Genomic DNA, 23,309 nt, shown 5'->3' on the forward strand with positions numbered 1-23,309 from the left:
CTTACTAATACCACAGTTAAATTCTGGATACTATGCAAGAACTATGGTATATATTCATAAGGGCAACTACAAAGGATAATTTAACAAAAAATCTTTAGAGCCTGGACACCCATGTATTAAGGACAAAACTGAGTTTTTCTCCTCTGTAAATACACTCATTGAGCACTGTATTAGGAACACCTGTACATCTATTATACATGCAATTATCTGATCAGCCAATCATGTGGCAGCAGTGCAATGCATAAAATCAGGCAGATACAGGTCAGGAGCTTCAGTTAATGTTCAGATCAACATTAACTGATGGGGAAATATTGTGTCATGATTGTTGGTGCCAGACAGGCTGGTTTGAGTATTTCTGTAACTGCTGATCTCATGGGATTTTCACACACAACAGTCTCTAGAGTTTACTCAGAATGGTGCCAAAACAAAAAACATCCAGTGAGTGGCAGTTCTGTGGACAGAAATGCTTTGTTGATGAGAGAGGTCAGTGGAGAATGGCCACACTGGTTCGAGCTGACAGAAAGGCTATGGTAACTCAGATAACCACTCTGTACAATTGTAGTGAGCAAAATAGCATCTCAGAATGCCCAACATGTTGAACCTTGAGGCGGGTGGACTACAACAGCAGAAGATCATATTTGGTATATCTGACTCAAATCTGTTACTTTCTTTTTTTTTTGTTTTTTTGTAGTTTTTGTCTCAGTCTGAATCATATTTCAGTATTTATAAAAAAAAAAAAAAAAAAATCATCATTTGGGACACCACGTGTATGTAACATCATACAAAGTTTACAATATTTTCATTGAATATTGCAATGGAGAGCCAATTCACTGGAGAGGAGATCAAAACTTTTGCTTGTTACCTGTTTCTCAAATCTCTTTAGAAAAAGACCAGAGTAATCTCAATGTCTCCTATAGTTTAAGAAGAGATCTCAGCAGTCACAAACTGTGCTCAGATTTGCCGAGATACCATAGACAGAAATGAGAGTTTTCGAAATGAATTCAAACACTTCTCATCAAATTCTTCCAAGATCAAATAATCTGAGCTATTCTGCAGTATACACATCCCTTTAATATCTCTATACTCTTTCTTTTTGCCAACAATTGTCTAATTTTTATTTCTCCTAAGGAATTATAGGAAAAACATCAGAGACAAAGTTCATACTTAAATTAAACATAACTGAAGCTTTAAGACTTGTGAGCTATGAAAGTGATCAAAAAAAAAAAAAAAAAAAAAAATTGCACTTCTGTTCTTTCACTTTTGTTAATAAAGCTCACACGTTTGCAGCTACACCACTATCAGGAAATCTGTTGCAGCAGTTTAAGTTTTGCAGGGCATTAGACTGGCCTTATACAATGTCAATAGGTAAAATTAACAATAATATTTCGATTTAACGCGATGGAGGGATGGCATGAATGGATAAATGCAGAAAAATGTCACACCACTAAAGCTTTGCAAGATATTGTTCATGTTAATAAAGGTTAAAGTCAGACATATTTTATCTTAAACCCATTTAAACCCCTGTTCATTTGCTTCATTTTAACCTTGAAAAAACAAACAAAAAAACAACAACATCTGCTTTGATAATACATAAATATAACTAAAGTGCTCACATGGAAATTCTTGGAAGGAATTTGCTTGTATTTGGATAAAACAATGTCCGGCTTAGTTATCATCTGAAAATAGCCTCCCAGTTTTGTCCCTGACCTAAAAAATAACTAGCTGTAGCGCTGACAGAAACTGCACATATTACTAAAGCTTCTTGGATTTGGATTTAAATTATTGAAAAATACAGAGACAGAAAGGGAATAAGACAGAAACACAGAGATAAACAAAAGGAGAATACCAGTGGCGAATTCTCAGGGCCAGCAAAGCCTTCTCTGCTGGCCTAACATGCCAAATAAATAAATATTTTTCATCCTTTCATTCTCAATCACCTTTTTGCCTATGTATTTTTAATCGCTTTCCACTCTTAATTAATCTACAAACAAATAGAAAAAAAAGTTTATCCAATCAGAATTTATTCCATGATGCTAACAAGCGAAGCGTGACAACTGTTTCACAAATCACATGCCCAAAGCTAAGCTCGTTAGTCGAAGCAGCGTGTGAGTCTGAGCTCCACCCCCTCAGGCCTTCAGAATTTCACAGAATCCCTCAACAGTGCAAATAAATGGGCAACTAAAGTCAGATTGTCAGATTCATCAGCCAATCAGACTGATTTATTTGTTCATGGTGGGTGTGATCTTTAGGATATGTCCCGGTTGAGGCCTTCTAGCTGGCCTTGAGTGACGCAATCACGCTTTAAGTGATGTAATTTCAAAGACTGTCATTACTGCCGCTATCGCTATTGAGAAAGAGATCTTTATGGATTTACAAACCTGAGATGTTCTGCATGACCGTGTCATTGCTTAATTTATTAATCATGAAAGGAGGACTGATTCTCACTTCATGCAAATTGGCAAGTGCTTTTTGCATTGTTATAGCAACATTAGAAGTATTCTAAATGTAAATTAGGCTGCTGGAGCATTCAGTGTTGGATCAAGTTTTGAAAAGTAGTGCTGCGTTTCATTCAACTCGGAAAGTCAGATTTTACAACTTCCTACTAGGAAAAGTGCAATGGAATGCATCTTGAAGTCAGAATTACAACTTGTAGGCTGTTTAACAAATGCTTGCAGAAACAGGTGTATACAACATTCTAATCGCTTTTGATAATCGTACACCTGAAGCACAAATGCTTGCGCTTCAGCATTGTTTTTCAGTTGGGTTGCTAGGAGACATCTCTAATGAGAGTCAAACCCCTGCTAAGTTAACGGGAGCATTGCAGTTCCGAATATCGGGGAATGGAATGCATTTATGCTTGGAGATATCAAGTAGGAATATCCCACATCCAACTTGCATGGAACGCAGCATAACCGTGTACCCTGATGAAACGAAATTTATTGCAAGCAACATTTAAATCGAAAATATGAATAGATCGATTTTTCCAGGTATTATAGACCTCCTTGTTATATTCATATGAAAAATTATGATTTTTGAATGTCTGTTCGGGAGAGGTTCATTTCACAAAACAGTCATGCTACAGTTAAAATTAGGCTTGCTTGAGCATTAAGTGTCGTTTCAAGTTCTGGCTTTCGTGCGTGGACGTGTTTTTAAAAGGTCAATTGGTATTATTAGTTAGCTGCGACATAATGTATGATGCCCAAAGGCATAAGGTGTCTTATTCATTGTGAAACTGTGTTTTCTTAATGGCATGAATCACATTGAAGTCCTATATTTTTAATGCACGGCCCGCCACAGGAGAATACAAATGGCAATTCAAATATGTTGTTGTTGTACAGCAAGTTATGCTGATAGCGAGTCCATAGAGAGGGAGTGAGAGAAAGAGAGAGAACAGAGCATGTCTCTTCAGGCAAAAGTCGTTCTGGTAACTTTGATCCTTTTATCCTATACAGCAACCATCACAATATTGCTGTGGTGCCGGATTCACCTTAGTTTGGTTTGGATTCAGACAGCCCTCTGCAATCCTTGGATATCATCACATGTTTTAGACATTTTTTTACAGCAATTTTAAAGACTTTTTTTTAATGATTTCATTTTGAAACACAGGACGGGACATATCAAAAATCTATTTTTAAATACCAAATAGAACAGTGCCCACCCACTTTTTCAGCCATCTTGGTTTCTTGGTTGGGGATGTGTTTTTCCCATAAATTTCTTCAATAGAGATTTCATAAAATCCTTCATAAAAGCGTTCTAAGCCATGAACCAAACCAACCAGCTCCGAGGTAAATTACTACATCAGAAAAGTGTGTTTAACTACTATGTACTAACAATACAATACCTACAATACAATAAATGTATTGTTACTACATGTTGTTCTGCAAAATTCTCACAAGATTCACATTTGCTGCTACTGAGGTTAAGGTATGGGAAGCTCTAGGAGTTGGAGTAGGGGTTAGGGTTTAGGGTAAGAGTTAGGTTTAAGGTTAGGGTAAGATTAACAGTGCTACAGATGTAATTAAATGCAGGTACTTTAAATGTAAGTACAATGCAACAACTCATATGTACATAATAAGTACATTGTATCAAATGCTTAAGTACATAGTACATAGTGGTTCAAGACACCTAATATAAAGTGGATCACAATCCCTTGAATTATTGCGAATAGCATAATAAAAAATAAAAAAAATGATGGAAATGATAAAACTTTTAATTTCAAATGCTTGATTATATGTACAGAAATTTTGATGAAAGGCACGTACAGTATCTCCAAAAAGATAAATTTTTCAAGAGCATGGAAAAACAGTTTTTCTCATAAACAATCTTACAAAATGAATTGAAAATAACATATTTTAACACTGTTCAAAGAACAAGAGGAGATGCTTTACCTTGGTGGTGGTGTTATAGATGAGCAGACCAACTCTAGCTTAAAGTGATAGCCAGACAGCTGATGTAATTTAGTTGATGCTCTTCAAAACATAAGGGCGGAACATACGCGGTTTTGATGGACACTTCTCAAGGCCAATGGAGATACTTGTTAAACAGAGAGCCTGATTAAAGATCTTTTCATTGGTCATTTCGATGATCAGTTCAGACAGTAGGAAGACGAAATTCTGCGCATTCCATCTATGGTAAAAAGTCAAAATTGGCAAAAGTGGAGAAATGTGTTTTCATCAGACAGCAATGATATATTTTAAGTTTATTGCAAATTTTCAGATACATACAAATATATAAGTACTTTGAGAGTGTGGGGAGACCTACTCGATTTCATCGTTCACAGTTCATTATGAGAGTGGGTGGTCACTGCAGAGCTGTGACTCTCTGATTGGTGGATCTTTCCCTTCAGGATCATGGGTAGTATAGTTCTTCACCAGGAATTCCGCTATTAAACATGCCTGTAAATTTTTTAATTCGTATATATGCTAAAAGTCCTTTTTTTCTACATTTAGAAATGCACTAGCATTTAGATGGCCTTGAAGCTAACTGACATGGACTAAACACTACAAAACATTAATTTCAATATCAAAACTCCAATTTTGATTTTCTTTCAGTGACTTTTTTTCAGAATTTCATGACATGTTCGAATAACTCAAAATATGAAAGTAGCTTTAACCACAATATGCAGATATGAGCTCCTAACACCTCTCAGGCTGCTCCTAACACCTCTAATCCTGTCAGACAATTAAAGGGCACCTTTCTCCAATGTACAGATATTTTAAGTACAGCGCTGTATTAATTTTATAAGTTAGCATGACTGCTATGTACTTTGTACTTTAATAGTACCATAGCACAGTAAGCACAGTTACATACAGTGCGTTATAACACAGATAAATTTACAGTCAAAAATGAGTAAAAGTACCATAAAAGTGGTCTACTGTATATGACAGGATATTGATAGAGGGTGAGAGAGAATGTCAGAGATGATCAACAAAGAGGTTAAAGTCTTAGGCAGAAATGGAGTGAGAGAGATGGCGGAGATATTAATGGGTTGATAGAAAGAGATTGTGTAAAGAAGAGAGCTTGAGTTGGAGGAGAAAAGGGGAGCGGTGGCTGTTCTAAATGCTTCCGCTTTCTATCGTTATTTGGCTCTGTTATGTCACTCTTAATCAGTTTATAGGGAGGTAAACCTGTTTGCACTAACCCACTCTCTTCCTCATGTTAGCCTGGACTTTACCCTTTAACTATCCAAGGAAGACAATAAACCATGGAAGTGACATTATATGTAAAAAATATACAAATGATGCTCTAAAAATACACGTCAACATAATTGGGTGAATCTCACAATATCAGTCCGTCTGTCCGTCTGTCCATCTATGAATCTGTCTACATTTTGGTGTAAAATGTAACCAGAACATGAAATGAAAAAGAATCCAAGTACATTGAAACCCAGATTTTTTCACATCTATAATTCAAATGTTCTGAACTGCAAAGGAGATTCTTTTTTGGACATTGTTTGTTTGCATTGTCTAAAAGCAGTACATGACTTTCAGTTTTTTAAATACTGTTTCTCCCAGACACACAAAGATGAATGGTGCTTTTAAAGGACACTAACAGGCTTTGGAAAACATTAAAATATAGATCACTTCACTATGCTTCTGCAACCTTGCGGAAGTAAAGCATCCTTTCCATTAACTCTGCCATTTTGTACTTCCAAGACCACAGAATTGACCCACAAGGCAAACAGAATCAAGAGAGGAAGAAAGAGAGTGGGGTAATCCCACACCAGGAATTTTCTAGAAGGCCATGAAAGTAGTTCCCTCTCATTGGACATTCATCATCAACATCAAAATCTGAAATATCCCATCTACTGTAGCTATTTTTAGTGTACTTCCTCTCTTTTGGTTTCCCACAGTTACTGTATCAAACTGCCATTTAGGAGCTTTCGAAAAGTCACTGCATGGATGCAATTTAAAACACGCTAGAAGAAAAAGTGCAAAGTGCAAGAGTACAGATTAATTCTTCCAAAACATTTAAAGAAATGACATACTATTATGTATGGAAAGACATGTAAATAGCTTTGTAGTACACTGTAACTTTTTTGACATTTAGTTGTATTAAGGTGCTTTTTTGAGTTTTTTGACTAAATTGTCCAGTTAACTTAACATATTAAGTTGTGATTCCATAAACTTGTACTTAAGTTGAATAACAAGTGTATTTTTCATTTCAACTCACTTAACAAAGCTGTCTGAACAAAGATTTGCCAGCTCCCAGCATACATTGTCGCATGAATACATAATTTTGGCTATTTGCAGACTTTATTTGTGCTGCTGTTGTTGTTGTTTATGTCATCATTGTTGATTAATAGTTTTGACATCTATGTGCCTCCGAATCAAACTTGTATGTGTGTAGCCTGTGTGTCTCAAGAAGAGAAGTTGTTATAACTACATCCAAATTAAAGGAATATTCCAGATTCAATACAAGTTAAGCTCAGTCGACAGAATTTGTGGCATAATGTTGATTACCACAAAAATTTATTTTGAATTGTCCCTCGTTTTCTTAAAAAAAAAAAGAAAATTGAGGTTACTTTAAGTTACTTACAATGGAAGTGAATGGGGCCAATTTTTTGGAGGGTTTAAAGGCAGAAACGTGAAGCTTATAATTTTATAAAAGCACTTTCATTAATTCTTCTGTTAAAACTTGTATTATTTGAGTTGTAAAGTTGTTTAAATTGTCATTTTTACAGTCATTTTAGGATTTTAGTGTTTGTTGACATTACATCATCATGGCAACAAAGTTGTAAAATTGGCTATAACTTTACACAGAAAAGGTAAGCGATTTTATCACACTAAAATCATGTTAACACACATATTGTTTATGTCTTGTGGCTGTACTTTTGCTATACTTTTGAAAAAGTAAGTATTTTAACTGAAAAATGGGCCCCCATTCACTTCCATTGTAAGTGCCTCACTGTAACCCAGATTTTTGCTTTTTTCTAAAGAAAAGGAGCAAGTCATAATTAATTTGTGGTAATCAATATTACGCCACAAATGCTGTCGATCCAATAAAGTCAGTTAAACTCAAAAAGCCTATGCAAAAAAGGCACTAAATATAATAAGTTGAATCTACATAAAATGTTTTACAGCATAGATAACACCAAGAACATGCCTTAAAGTCAAGATGAAATTGAAATGGGCCCTATTTTCTTTCTTAATACTGTACAAGTTTCTTATCAATTCATCAGTGCATGTTATTCCAAGGAAGAAAACATGTCTCTGTAATCTATCAAAATGTAATAACTTTCTTCACCTCTGAAACAACTTTCTTATTCTTCTGACATCACCAATTGCTCTTTTTTTTTCAACCCCTCCTTCCGACCTGTCACGAATCCACTACTGGCATTCAGTTCTGGCTCCATTCTTGTATATAATGCCCACTTTTCACATTCCAATCAATAGAGTGCAACAGTCTGGTTCCGTAAGTAAAAATCCCATTAATTTCTTCCATAGACTAATTGATTTTCAATGCTAACTTATAAACCTTTAAAGACAGACCTACCATGAGCTCCAAGATTGTTCAGCGATGGTATATGCTTCAGCAGAATCCATCCATCTGCGTTATTTCAACATTTTTGTTAAAAATAGCCTTTAAAGGGTTAGTTCACCCAAAAATGTAAATTCTCTCATCATTTACTCACCCTCATGCCATCCCAGATGTGTTTGACTTTCTTTTGCTGAACCCAAATGAAGATTTTCAGAAGAATATCTCAGCTCAGTAGGTCCATACAATGCAAGTGGATAGTGATTAGCACTTTAAAGCTCCAAAAAGCACAGACAATCATAGTAAAAGCAATCTATATGACTCCGGTGGTTAAATTAATGTCTTCTAAAGCGACACGATCACTTTGGGTGAGAAACAGATCAATATTTAAGTCTTTTTCACTATAATTATTTACTTCCAGTCGCTCTCCGATGTGCATCCACGAGGGGACTCGGTTCCCTCTGTATCTCGTGTGACATAAGCATGTTGGACAATTATATTAAAAAGGATTTAAATATTGATCTTTTTCTCACCCAAAGAGATCGTATTGATTTAGAAGACATTAATTTAACCACTGGAGTCATATGGATTGCTTTTACCACAATTGTCTGTGCTTTTTGGAGCTTTAAAATGCTAAACACCATCCACTTATATCATGGGTCGGCAACCTTTTTGACATGGATGCCATTTTTTATTTTCCTGGTCAATTCCCTTCCTGGTTCCATTTTTGCATTTTTCTATTTTTATCTTTTTTTTTTCATTACAAATGATATTATCAGCATATAGTTTGAGTAAAAAATGTGTGCAAAACCCGATCATTATGATATAATCATGATCCTGCATGTGAATTTTCACAGAGCATCTTGTGAAAGTGCTTTTTACATTTTGTCACACATTTTTCAAAATCACACAGAGGGGTAATCGCTAGCACGCAAACCAACAGCAAGAGAGGAGCAGGCTATTTTATTTATATGACGTATTTCACACCTGCATTCCAATCTACATCTTGATGTAATTCTTCCTCGTGATCACGCAGCATGTTTTCATCAGCTGAATGGGAGACTAAACAATGTTAAAGTGTGACGAGACTCGCACTGAATGTGCAAGCCATTCGTGCATCACAAGCCAATCAACTATTTAGCCCTTTTCGGTGAATCGCACGTGCAAAATCCTAAAACTTTATTTCCAGGATTATTGTATATTTTGAATAGACCCCATGATGTGGGTTTATGTTTTCTCTTTTAATCATTTAATGTAATTTTGAATTTGACCATGGTTTAAGGAGGGTGTACCTGTATGCTGGGTTGGAAATCTCAAGGATTAATAGTGGTGTTTTCCTTATTACATCACGTGTTGTTCTTAAAGCAAAAAGAAACAAATGAAACACGTAATGTAGGCTGTCATCCGCGCAGCCTGACCGAAGCAAAGCTGGCGCTTCTACTTGTGCGATTAACTGAAAGTGAAGCGCTGCCGGCTCGTGATGCGCAAATGGCATGCACGTGCTGCACACACTGTTGGGTATACTGCAGTCTCGTCATATTTTAACTTTTTGTTTAGCCTCCCATTCAGCTCATGAAAACACGCTGCATGATCATGAGGAAGGATTACATCAAGATATAGATTGGAATGCAGGTGTGGAATTTATATAAATAAAATAGTCTACTCCTCTCATGGTGTAGCACAGAAAGCTTCACCAGTCAGAGAACCGTGGCCAACAAAGCCCGTGAAATAAGCCTGGAAGCAACCGCCCACTCCTATGAAGCATTCTGAAAGACGTGAACGAGTCGGTCCCCCTGCACTCTCAAACTACTTCTATACTGTACAGTATATGTGTATATCGGAATATTTAGCAATAAACATAAACTATATTGTTTTTATACTTATATAAACAATTGATTTTAGGTTGTTGAGTACATTTCCATAACTTTGTATTCGAGAACGTCATTCGCAATGCTTCATGGGATTGTTGTCTGTGCCCTCATGAAAGACGGGAAGTACACAGACTTGTACCTTTGTCTTTTGTCAGATTTTCAGATACTTTTTTTTGCCTGTAATGTTGCTATTTACCTTGGAGCTAGTTGTTTTGGTTCATGCTTTACAACTCTTAATCAAATCCTCCATTAAAAAGTCTATGGAAGAAATGTATAGGAAAAATACTTCTGGAACCCATACAGCTGAAAAAGTGGGCGGGCACTGTTGCACTCTATTACGATGGATAAAATCAAGCCCCACCCTACTTATTTCTCAATTAATATCCTGCTTCACTTGGAAATATGTCACATAAAGGTAGTAAAATGGGTTGTGAATGCTTCATGTTGACGTTAAAGTATCGTGTCCCCTACATTAAAAAAAAAGTCGGTCACCCATAAGATATTTTTTCATTTAAAAGTGGAAAATTGTAAATGTTGTTCTTGTAAAGGATTACATCGGAAGGTCAGACTGGATTTTCCAAATGACCTAGAATTATGATTAAAGTTATTCTAGCCTTGCAACCTCTCATGGCCTTAGTGTTATTACAGCGGTATTGGCTTCATTATTTACATGACCCCAGACATCCACAATGCCCAGAGAGTCATAAACCAATGGCTGTTTGACTGCTAAGCCTCTTAGAGGGAAGCTGGAATCATTTACTCTATGGAGATGATGCATTCTTAGCCAGAGCTGGTGCCATAGAGATTCAAATTTGGATGGTTGAGCTTTCACTGCATATTGGGGATATAAAGGAATTTTATATCAGTTTTGCTCATGAGCTTAATCTACGTCCTATTTACTGTCAGTCTACTGTCTTGAATTTACTGGCGTGATGGAGAGAGATGGTAAGATGTTGAGTCTATGATAACAACAGTAAGGCAAAATGTCACGGTGATCGTTTATGACCTTTAAGGGTAACTCAGAACTAATAGGACACTGAGTCAGTTAAATCTGTGTTTAGGTCTGGCTGCCTAGAATTCACAAACACACACAAACAACAGCAAAAGGAGACCATGTAGCAAATGAAAATGTTAATTTGCTTTTGCTAAATGTATTACATAAATCAGAATTTATGTGTGGTTTAAAAAAAAAATGAAAAACAAAAATGAAAAGAAATAGAAGCAAAGAATTATTCCCACTAAGCCTAGAATTATCATTAAAAAGCACTTCTTGAATTATTGGCATGATGAATATTTAGTTAAAAATCACATTTAGTTCCTCCATCTGTGTCTCTCTCTCATTCAATATCATAGCTCACTGGTCTTAAACTGACTCCATTCTAATCTCAAGGGATTTTTTACAGGCTTTGTTATGCTTTGAAATTTCAGTACGGCCCCAGCAAGAGAGAAAATAGTACAGAGATTACATTTAGATATTTATGGAAAGCACGTTCTTGCAATAAGTGTCTCCTGGGACCCGGGGTCAGATGATGATGGCACTGAGAAGCCTTCATCAAACCTTCAAGGGCTGTCTACTCTTTAAATGTGATTCTAATATTCGGTTTAGCCACAACGGATGCCGTGGCAGTATCAAGGTCAATTTCCTCAGCAGCACAAGTGGCGATATTATAATTTATCTTTTTCCATGTGTTTTTCTCTAATTCTGCACTACCGCTCATCATCTCAACTCGAGTTGGTGCTGATTGGTTTAGACAAGAACTGTTGAGGCAAATACAGTTTGCACTGCTGCCCTCTTGCCACGCTGTAGTATGCCCCTGATGTGAACTTAATTTCTTTAAAATGCTGAATGTCTTGTTTCATTCATTTGTCTCTCAATCATCTTGTAAAGTACCACTCATTGTCTTATTGAGCAGAATTCTAGAAAACAAGTGCTGGAGGCGAGTTAACAAAGCTGTTGTTATGAGTATTATGGGTGGTTTTGGTATATTAGTAAAGCAGCTAGATTTGTGATTTATATAACAGCAAGTATGATGGCAAAAGTCATTACTGTCAATTAGCAGTCATGGTTTTTATTGATTGATTTTTTTTTTTTTTACATTATTTGTGTTACAAATGATGTGGTTTTATTTGAAAATTTTAACATTAAATTCAATCATGGCTGAATAGTAGGGTTGGCAAGATATCAAAATTTCAGTACTCGCTACCAAAACCAATGACATTTCTCAATTCTTGATACCAATTTTAATACCACAACAAAAACTAATATTAACTAATTTGTTAATTAAGTTAACATTGTTTCATGTTCTCAAGTAATTAAAATATTAAAGACAAAAGTAAACAGGTAGAAATAACATATGAATAAAGAGACATGTTACAAGAAAAAGAACAAATAAAAAAAAAAAACAATTTAACAGCAGTATCAAATATTCAAGCAAACTTTCAGAAATGTAAAAAATGAATGAATTGTAACTTAAAGCTATTTAAATTACTGGTATAGTATTCACTGTATGATTATTAGAGATAATAGATAATTTTTTACAGCTGCTAAAGTTATTCTGCCAAAAGCTACGAGGAGGTTTCTCTTTTTCTTGTTAATCTTGTTTGATTAATATTAATGACACAATAGACAGTGGCAGGTTTATTGGGCTGCATTTACACTGCAAGCCCTAATACACAGCTCTGATATTTTTATAAAAATTTTCATGTCCTGCTGTTTACGTTCACTTTTGTGTTTACATTAATACCTCACCAAGAAGGAATTTTGAAGTGTATTTGACTGTTTAGTATCAGCATTACCGTGAGCGCTCATGATTGTCATTGTTCCAGACCATTAAGATTGTCTTTTTGGCCAGTATGCTGTATTCATATTGGATTGTCTGAATTTGGTGATGACTGTAGATCTCTAAGTATGACCAATATAGGATGACAATCAAAGGATCAGGAAATAGGTCAAAATTGTAGATCCTAGTTAAAGTTAAACACTTCAAACCAAAACTTGTGTAATTTTGGGCCAGCGTTTTCCTTCTGAAACATAGCAATGATTTAGTTTATTTATAACTCAAGTCTGAACTTTTTTTTAAAACTCATCTAATGTCTAATCTAACTGTCCGATTTATTTTTCGCAGGTACCTCGGCATCACCCGCCCTTTGACCTACCCTGCACGTCAAAACGGCCAACTGATGGCGAAGATGATCTTTGGTGTGTGGCTTGTGTCTGCCTCTATCACACTGCCGCCATTTTGCGGATGGGCTAAGAACGTCAACACCGCTGGTGTTTGTCTGATCAGCCAGGACTTTAGTTACACCATCTACTCAACTGCTGTGGCCTTCTACATCCCCATGATCGTCATGCTCTTCATGTACTACAAGATCTTCAAAGCCGCCCGGAAGAGTGGAGCCAAACATCGCTTTACCGATCTCTCTCGCCGTGATCGTCTGGAAACAGTGGCCAGTGAGGCGTTGAGAATGCAAGGCCTGAAACCCCAACCAGGCGTAGCTGAGGAGTGCGCAGCTCTTTCTCGTCTGCTAAGCCGCGAACGCCAGAATATCTCCATCTTTAAGCGAGAACAAAAGGCAGCTACGACGTTGGGGGTGATAGTTGGAGTATTCACCATTTGTTGGCTACCGTTTTTCATTCTCTCTACAGCCAGACCCTTCATATGTGGGGTCAAGTGTAGCTGCATACCAATTTGGTTGGAGAGGACACTGCTGTGGTTCGGCTATGCAAACTCACTCATGAATCCCTTCATTTATGCTTTTTTCAACCGTGACCTGCGCTCAACATACAGGGACTTGCTTCGGTGCCGGTACCGAAACATAAATCGACGACTGTCAGCTGTAGGTGTTCATGAGGCATTGAAGGTTTGAAGTAAAAATAGTGTGATATTCCTCACAAAGGATGTGGATTGGCATAAATATGGTTGCAGTCAAATGACACACAATTCACACATGACTGAATCAATGTCAGCAACCAAGACTTAAAGGCCAGTATAATGGAGAAAAATGTGCAACACTGTATGTACACTTGCTGGCTTTTAAAGGACAGTGTGAACACTAGTTTGCAAAAGACAAGACCAAAACTTCATACTTCTTCAAAACACTGATATTTTAGTGTATTTAATCAAGACACTTTTGGTCAGTAGTTGTTCAACCATTTTTTTGTTTTGTTTAGGATGGCATGTTATAATAAGGAATATTCTGGGTAAAACAGGTTTACAGGATCTGTGCCGGAAAATAATAACTGCTGCTGGGTTTCCATCCAACTATTTTCATGCGAATTGTAAATCTGCGCTTAAGAAAACCTGAATGGAAATGCTTGATATGCGCATAAACTCTCAAAATTGTCTTGAGTCAAAAACTCTCAAAGGTTTTGCAAAAGTCGAAATGTGCAATAAGGTGATGGAAACAGTTTAAACGCAAAACGATTATGGGTTTTGACCATTTGTGCACGTGTTTTGGTTGTGCAATAGCTTGATATGACTGGCCAAACCAAAAGTCTGACCTTGGCACACAATTCTTCGAACATAGACCTTGACATTCGAAAATGTTTAACCCACGGCTGGTCTTTAAAGTGGGTCCTCACAATCCTCCAGAACAGTTTTGAGCACAGGCGCTCCCAGGTTTACGGAGGCTGGCGGGGTATGGGCATAGTATAAATTTCAGCCCTCATTATATGAGATATTACACTCATATGAAACACTCATATGACAAGGAGGGCTCTGTCAAGAGGAAGTGCATGGCATAGTGAATAAAAACGAGCAATGATTTATTCAGATTTTCTTAAAAATGAGAAACATTTGGATAGAAATCCAGCTAGTTACTGTATGCTTTTACAATGGAAGTCTATGGGGCAAACATACAACTTATTGTACATGTTTTTTTGTTTAGAAACAAAAGGACAATTCGAAAATATTTTCTATGGTTATCGATAGAATGTCACAGATGCTGTCCATAGAGCTTATTATTTAAACCAGAATATTCCTTTAAGCCTGGTTTCCCTAAAGATTACCCCTACTAAAATCCAAAGTGAAGCAATTTGGATTTGTAAATGTTTCATTTTTAACCAACAAATGCACTTCTGTGAAACATATTTAAGGAATAAAAATTTGTGCAAATTGCACAGTCACTCAGTTTGTGGGAAAATGTCCTTAAAGGAATATTCCAGGTTCAACACAAGTTAAGATCAAACAACAGCATTTGTGGCATAATGTTGCTTACCACAAAAAATAAATTAAACTCATCCATCCTTTTGTTTTAAAAAAGCAAAAATCGGGGTTACAGCAAGTCACTTACAATGGAAGTGAATGGGGCCAATGTTTGGAGGGTTTATAGGCAGAAATGTGAAGCATATAATTTTATAAAAGCACATACATTAAATTCTTCTGTTAAACCTTGTGTATAATTTGAGCTGTAAAGTTGTTTACAACCACGTTTTTGCAGTAATTTTAGAGTTTACAGCATTACGTAGTCATGGCAACAAAGTTGTAAAATTGGTTAGTAAGTGATTTTAACACATTAAAATCAAGTTAACACGCATTTTGTTTATGTATTGTGTCTATACTTTTGAAACAATGAGTATTTTAATGTTTACAGATTGGCCCCATTCACTTCCATTGTAAGTGCCTCACTGGAACCCAGATTTTTTGCTTTTTTTTTTAAAGAAAAGGAGTAATGAGTCCAAATTCATTTTTGTGGTAATCAACATTATGGCACAAATTCTGTTGATTGAGCTTAACTTGAACCCAGAATATCCCTTTAAGAATTATTCAATTAATGGGTGATTCTCACAAAACCTGTCAAGGAAATGTTCTGATCGCATATAACCCCAAATAATGTAAAATTACATTTAATGTATGAAACTATATTTTGTATAAAGAAAATTAAGCCAACATTTAGGACCATTAAGATTTTTGCATTGTGACATTATTTTAAGGACATTTAAGCACATTTTACCCCTAATTACTGTAACACTTCAGGACAATGTACTTTTGCTATTTTCATTGTTTTAAATGTTGATTCTCATTACCGTTAAAGTCATTTTTGTACTGTATTACAGTAAAAAAAAAAAAAAAGATGCTGTTGTACAATGATTTTTAAAATTAAGTGAAAATTAAAGGCAGTACCAAGGGAGTACTACTACAATAGAAATATTTTACATTAAAAAAAAAAAATAAAAAAACATTCATGTTACGGTAATGAGAATTGAGCTGTTAAATGGGAATGACTGTCATGAAATTAATGTCACAATGTAAAAAATCTCAATGGCCCTAAATAGGCTTAATTTTCTTTTTGCTAAATATAATTTGATTTTAGAGAAATATAGGACCAGGTCACTCAGGTTTTGAGCTAAACATCTCATGCTATGCTATTTCTATTTGCTCTCTCTATGCTATTTCTATCTATAAATTCAAAGCAATCATCTTATTTTTGCTGTCATAGAGGGCTGAGGTGTGATTATGTGAATGCTCTCAAATATCTTGGCCACCGCTTCCAAAAGGCTGTTAATATTCTCATCATAGGTTGCGCATCATGGAAGAAAAGTGCAAATCTTCACACTTCTGAAATCCTGCCTCCTTCACATTTGTCATTGGACAAAGCTACTGTCATGTTCTAAAACTTTTGAGTTCCTGTTGTTCACAGAGCTTAGAAACTAACCTGAAAGTTCACATGAAGGCCACAATGTTAATGTGCTATTTTCCCTTCACCTGTGAGTGTTCTGAAGAAGTTTTCAGACACCTTAAAGCAGATGTTCTGTACATATCTGAGTCTCCAGAGGAAAAACATAAGGGCTTGTGGGTAGTTGTCACTACGAGGCTTGACTGATATTGGAAATCCATCAGTGTGTGTGTGTGTGTGAATTCCTGCTTTGAGACAACAAGAGACAGGACACTCACCTTGCTTTTCCTATGACTCAGTCTGTCTATTTTAAGATCTTTAAAAACATGGCTGTCTTTGACGGAGAATCTAACTCCACAAGCCTTTGAGCATATGCTATGATCTGGCATTGTCGGTTTTGTATCTCTTTTTTGACCTGATGTGGTAATTGAAAAAGACATTCAGTGTCTTTAAGTGGCTCTTCAACCATGAATGATGAAACTCATGGTAAGTAACGTTAACTGGAGGGATTGAGTTCCTGTGAAATCTCAAGTGTTAACAAGGTACTCCTCTTAACAGATAAATTATTGACTGAATAACTTTTTCACAGTTGTTTACACAGCGAGATCTAGAGGAGAAATGTTGTTTATGTACAGTAATATATGTTGCCAAATCTTTGTGAGAAGCTTACAAATTGTTTCTTGTCACAGAATTTAACCCTGCACCAGAAACATGGGAATTGCCTGTAAATGTTTGTGTATTACCTTTTCCCACAAGGACTACACTGTGTTTTGCCAAGATTGTTGACGTAAAACTAAACAAAGAGAGAATACAAGAAAGTTTAAATTAAATAAATTAAAAGACAAAGAAATCGAGGTACCCTGACAGTTTTGACTCTTTAGTACATTTTTATCAGCAGAGGAAATATTAAAGGAACAACATGAGGGTGTAAAATGGCTTTTCACTTATGGGTGAACTATCCCTTTAAAACCACTTCTGTAGATCTGTGTTTATGGCACAGTTGCTTGAAATAAAAGCCTGTCTGTAATTAATACAATTTCAAAATACAATTTAAACTGATTAGATTGTGGTTACAGTTTAAAAAGATCTAATTATAAAAGAGTGAATAGGAATACAGCCAACCAGGATTGATGATAATAGTACATTAAACACAATACAAGACAAATGACGTGTGTGAGGGACTTGACATGGAGGCAAAGGTAGAATCCTTATGCAGGAAGTTTATTAAACACAGCAAACAAATCCAAAACACAGGGCTGAGACGTAATCGTTGAAGCAGGCAAAGTAGTCGTTATCAAGTAATCCAGGGGTGTCAAACTCAGTTCCTGGAGGGCCGCAGCCCTGCAGAGTTTAGTTCCAGCCCTGCTCCAAAATGCCTCCTTGTAATCTTCAAGCACTCCTAAAGACCTTGATTAGCTGCTTCAGGTGTGTTTAAATAGGGTTGGAGTTATACTCTGCTGGACTGTGGCCCTCCAGGAACCGAAACAGGCAATGGGGAAAAACGCTTTGTAAGGCAATGAAACTGGCAATACTTCGCAAAGTAACAATGGAAAGGCATGGCTATTTATATAGTGTAAATAGGAAGCCACCATAGAAGAAATGGTTCAAAGTTAGTATTCGGGAGAGGGCTCCCTCTGGTGGTTGGCTGAATGAATACCAGCCTCATTCGTTACAACGTGATTCATACAGGAGGCCTTTCAAATGCAGCATGCAGCGCAAAACTATATATTGTATGTCATACCGCAAAGATTTAAGGGCATACAGTTCAATAACTCTGAAGAGAGTGACATAAGATGATGAAGAATGAAATATGATTGATGTATTGCAACCTAAGACATGTCATTATCAGGTAAAGTGCATGTACTTAGGGTTACATTAGCCATGTGCAGTTGCTCAGAAATAAGAGGCTTTGAAACTACTGGCCAGTGGTTTGATGTCGCATCATGTGTCATGAAAGGAATACTTTGTGGGGAGAGACAAGAAATTTTAGATATTTCTTTTTGCTCCAATATATAACTACACCAGACAACAATGACACTTTCATCAGTGTAGGGATAGAAGCTGTTCATTCATGTGTGCCATAACTTACAGTAAAACACTCCAAATGGATGGAGTCTGATTGTGCCTGCCAAATGTTGTACTGTAGCTCTCATGTATTTCAAGAAATCATCATATTTATTAGTTTGTACTTTTTCCTCATTCATATTGACCATTTTGTGGTTTATTCTGTGTCTACTGAAATCAAAAGTGAGTTACATAAAAGTACCATGGTATTGCAATGTTTTTATTGATTGATTTATTAATTTATTTAATTTTTGTGGTATTGTTTTGGGACATGGTAACCTGGTAATACTATGATTCTTTTATTTTTATTTATTTATTTATTTATTTTTTGGCTCATATACCATAGTAATAACATGTTTATTGGACATGGACAAGAAAGTCAATACAGACCCTTATATAAAAGTACCATGGTACAATACATTATCTGATGATAATACCATGGTACTTTGGTAAATACCATGGTACTGAATGATTATCATATTCATATAGTATGGTATTATCATGGTGTGCGAGTATGGTAATATTAATATTGGTAATAATTCTCTCTCTCTCTCTCTCTCTCTCTCTCTCTCTCTCTCTATATATATGTATACAATTATTAACAATATTAATATTACCATACACCTATATATATATATATATATATATATATATATATATATATATATATATATATATATATATATATATACATATATATATACAGGGCCTGTATTGTCTTTATTGTTTACATTTTATGGCACCTGTTTTTATATCAGACACATAATTTTTGTAATTTTGTTCAATTATATATTAATTCAGTTGTTAAAGTGTAATAAGCTAATTTAATAATGTGGTTGTTTCCAACATAGTCTAATGATGACTCTTAATTGATTATAATTCACACGAGATGTCGAAATCGAAATATAACAAATGACTTGACTTGTACGAAAAGGCACAACTTTTATTCTCATAGAGACCCACCAATAAACAAAGAGAATTTAAAATCAATAAAACACATACACCAAATTTGAGCTAGCTACCCTCCAACCCAACACTGTATTTTAAGAACGAAAACATCTGTGAAAAAATTTGGCTACTCATTCATTATTTATTTATTCAATGCTAATGACTGATATATGTCAATAATCTAAATATTCTTATTAAAATCATTGTTTGGTTTAGGGTTTGGGTTAGCAGTTTAACTTAGGAAACATTTTAATAAAGTGCAACTCAGTGGGTAGCACTGTCGCTCACAGCAAGAAGGTCCCCAGTTTGAGTCCTGGCATTTCTGTGTGGAGATTGTATGTTCTCCCCGTGTTCACGTAGGTTTGCTCCAGTTTCCCCCACAGTCCAAAAGCATGCATAAATGAATAAGAGACTCTAAACTGCTTGTAGGTGAGAGTGTGAATGTGTATGTCTGTGTGTTAGCCCTATAATGGACTGGCCACCTGTCCAGGGTGTTTCCCTGTCTTTGGCCCATGCTACTGCGACCCTATATAGGACAAGCGGCTATAGAAGATGAATTGATGGTTTGTTGTTTTTTTGTTTTTGTTTTTCACAATGGGAGTAAAACTTGTATGTTTTTATATGAGGTAGCTAGCTTTTGCGACTTTACCATCTCGCACTATTATTAGGACTTGTCATGAGACCGGGTTGTTGTTTCTGTGTAAAACAGAACATTGAATAGTGGAATTCAAACATTTTTCCCATTTGTTTGTTAGTTGGCACATTAGAAAATCTAGCTGTTGATAGAACTGTTTCTGTTAAAAGCCTTAACTCCATCTGTCATGGGATCCAGAGTTTGGTGCATGGCAATTTGGTTCCAAGTTCCAAAAAAGAAAACAGATAATGACATCTGGATCTGGCCCAGTTTTGTTTGGATCCAATTTCTTCATCCATTTGGGCAAAACAACTGCTGCAAATCACACCCAATTTGTATCACTACTCAGTAACGTGTCCCTTAGATCTGCATTTCTAGGTTGCAGAACTCTAAATAATTGACAACACAAGCCAATATTTTAGACAAAATGCACCTTGCATATGCGTTTGGATCCATTTGGGTATATGAATTAATTTGGCTTATTAAAGCTGCTTTAATTATGTTAAAATACTCCTAACCCAGCTGAATGAGAAGTAAAAACTATAAGAAAGCCATTAGTTGGTTGATTTTCCAAAGCATGAACATTATGGTGCTTTCAACGTTGCTCTGTTTGTATGAACGGCCTAACATTGGCTCAACCAATAACTTGAGTTTGGGGCAGGACTATCTGTTTTCTGGCCAATGGCAGATGGGGGTAGTGTTTGAAAAACCTGTATGAACACAGTCATTATTTTTGCAATCCCATTTCGTGCCTCTAGTGTCACAGAAATTACACACCATAGCTTTAAGGTCATTTGCCAGATCAAAAAGTCCTAGTAGTTCAACCAAAAAAACAAACAAAAACAAAACATTATTTACTCACCCTCATGTTGTTCCAAACCTGAATGACTTTTATCCTCCGTGGAACACAAAATATGTTTTTAGACAGTATGTTAACCTCAGTCGCCATTCACTTGCATTACACAAAATAAAGTAAGAGTAAAGAGTCTGGTTTGGTAGAAAGTAAATGATTACACAACTTTCATTTTTGGGTGAACTGCTCCTTTCATATGAAATATCTTCTTCCTAGAAGAAAAAATGTTATGGCATTTTGGAGTCACACATAATGGTGGCTGTCTGGTATATGAGACATGTTCACATCTCATACGTTTTTTTCCCTGTTTCCTGTATTTGATGACAGCATTAGTTAAGAAATACTGTCTCACACTTGTCTTGGGGCTCAAAAGCAATATGCAAAGCCAGACAGATGGTGCCAACCTGAGTTCTGTTTGTGCGTTATAAAAGTGGAATGTGTTTATGGAATCCATAAAGATGAAGTGAAACTGAAGGGAGAGTGAGCTTTGTTTCTTAACCAAACTGATGTGACAAGATGAGGCAATGGATGAAAATGTCTTTGAAAACAAGCATCAATTTCTGTGCATAGATTTGGCAGTTTTTCAGCCTCTTGGGAATTCAGTATGCAACATATTCAGAGAGCTACATTCAGCACTAATTCTACTTGTTTGCTGACAGCTTTTGGTTTCCACAGTGTACGTTACACATAACTGTAGTGCAAGCACCGAGTGTCAGTTTTATGTGTTAAATTGCTGGTTTCGCAATAGTTTGAAACATTCTTTGCTCGTTATGAGCTCTTCATCAAACAAACCATAACCCTAGAAACTGACCTTGTGTTATTGGAGTTACAGGGCAATAGAAACAATGTCTGTGCAATTTAAGGAACTTCCTGCTAATCACACTGTCATCTTAACAGGATGTGGGCAAAGGTTTATTTTGTTTTATTTTGTTTTGTTTGCTTGAGCTTTTGTACTGTCATGTTGTATAATGTGTTATATTTGATCACCTGACAAAGTGCTTTCTTTACCTTGATATATTTATATATCAAATTACAAAACTGTGAATTATTGTATGACCTGTGAGTATTTTTTATTTTTTTCCTGTAATGTTTGCATGTCTTTAGCCCTATTTAGAAACAATTAGATTCCCTGTGGCAGATGTTACTGTTGTAGCAGTATCAGCTATGATCCTTACCCTAATTAATGCATACAGGGGCACCTCAGGGTCCACACAGAAACGTGATCAACAAAACAAGTGTACCCTTATTGCCTAGGGGGGTCTGGTTTGCAAAAACAACATCAAAACGTTCAATTCTGCTGATTTTGAGAGAAGCATTTTTTAATTTTTTAGTTTTTGAGGATGTGTACTAGCATTCATGTAACTATTGGCTAAAGCATTTCTAAAAGACTTAGAGACTAAACACAAATTTGTGCTAAAAAAGCAAGACGCAGTGCAATGGTGCACCTGAGCAGAAAGCAGGTGTCTCATGGCACGTTTTTAGGGGTCTAAGTACAGAAGGTGTTAGATCATTATTGTACTTGTACTGATTATATAATTATAATAATTATTATTAGCAACATTTAGCTGTCCAGCATTAGCATTATCATGGAAATTAACATTATATTTTCATATAGTGCTGGAATAGTAGTCCAAATTGTAATCATTTTCTTGGAAGCACATTTATGTGGCCAAGTGTAAATGAAATGAACATAATCAATCAGAAAGCAATCCAAACGATCAAGACGATCTAGCTATGCGATCAGTAAAAACTCATGAAGTGATCAAACGTAAATACCCCCTAAGATTCTTGGTGAATATGATGGGATGTTCTTTTATTGAATTTTTATGTAAACTGTCATAATATATACTGTGTACACACACACACACACACACACACACACACACACACACACACACACACACACCCTTACGTCAGAGCTGTCTTTTACTGTGAACTAGGACACCATCATAAATCAACTATAAATGAGCATCTCAATTGTTTGTGATTGTATAAACTGTCCAAGAAGCAAGGCACTTGCTCTTTTAGTGGATTCTGTTGGCTGAATGACCTCCTGGAAAAAATTCCAAAATAAACATAACATTTAGTTAACAATTCATGAGTGTGTGGGTTTTAAAGTCTAATAACAAAGAAAAAAGTAATAGAGAGCTTTCGGGAGCCTGGAAAAATCTCAGCCTCTTAGAAAAGCAGAACAGGGACTGTGACCCAAAAAGGCCTGTTATTCTTCTCTGCGCTTGCAGGGAAATATTTTATTCAGAGGTTGTGAGGCAGATGTGCTCCCTATACAGCAGTTCTGATGGGCACTTAGACGGACGGACGGACGGGGGGGGGGGGGGGGGGTTGGAGG

At 36.0% G+C, this 23,309-nt stretch overlaps 1 protein-coding gene across 1 annotated transcript in view; it reads left to right on the forward strand.

Moving 5' to 3' along the window:
* The window catches only part of LOC127425420 (5-hydroxytryptamine receptor 7-like), a 50,256-nt gene extending 36,541 nt beyond the window's left edge, over window positions 1-13,715 (forward strand). Inside the window, exon 2 of the mRNA XM_051671434.1 lies at window positions 12,974-13,715. Coding sequence (XP_051527394.1) covers window positions 12,974-13,715 — 742 coding nt within the window. The remainder of the gene's footprint in view (window positions 1-12,973) is intronic.
* Window positions 13,716-23,309: the final 9,594 nt, after the last annotated feature.

Source organism: Myxocyprinus asiaticus, chromosome 3 (genome assembly GCF_019703515.2).
Source record: "Myxocyprinus asiaticus isolate MX2 ecotype Aquarium Trade chromosome 3, UBuf_Myxa_2, whole genome shotgun sequence".
Classification (NCBI taxonomy): Eukaryota; Metazoa; Chordata; class Actinopteri; order Cypriniformes; family Catostomidae; genus Myxocyprinus; species Myxocyprinus asiaticus.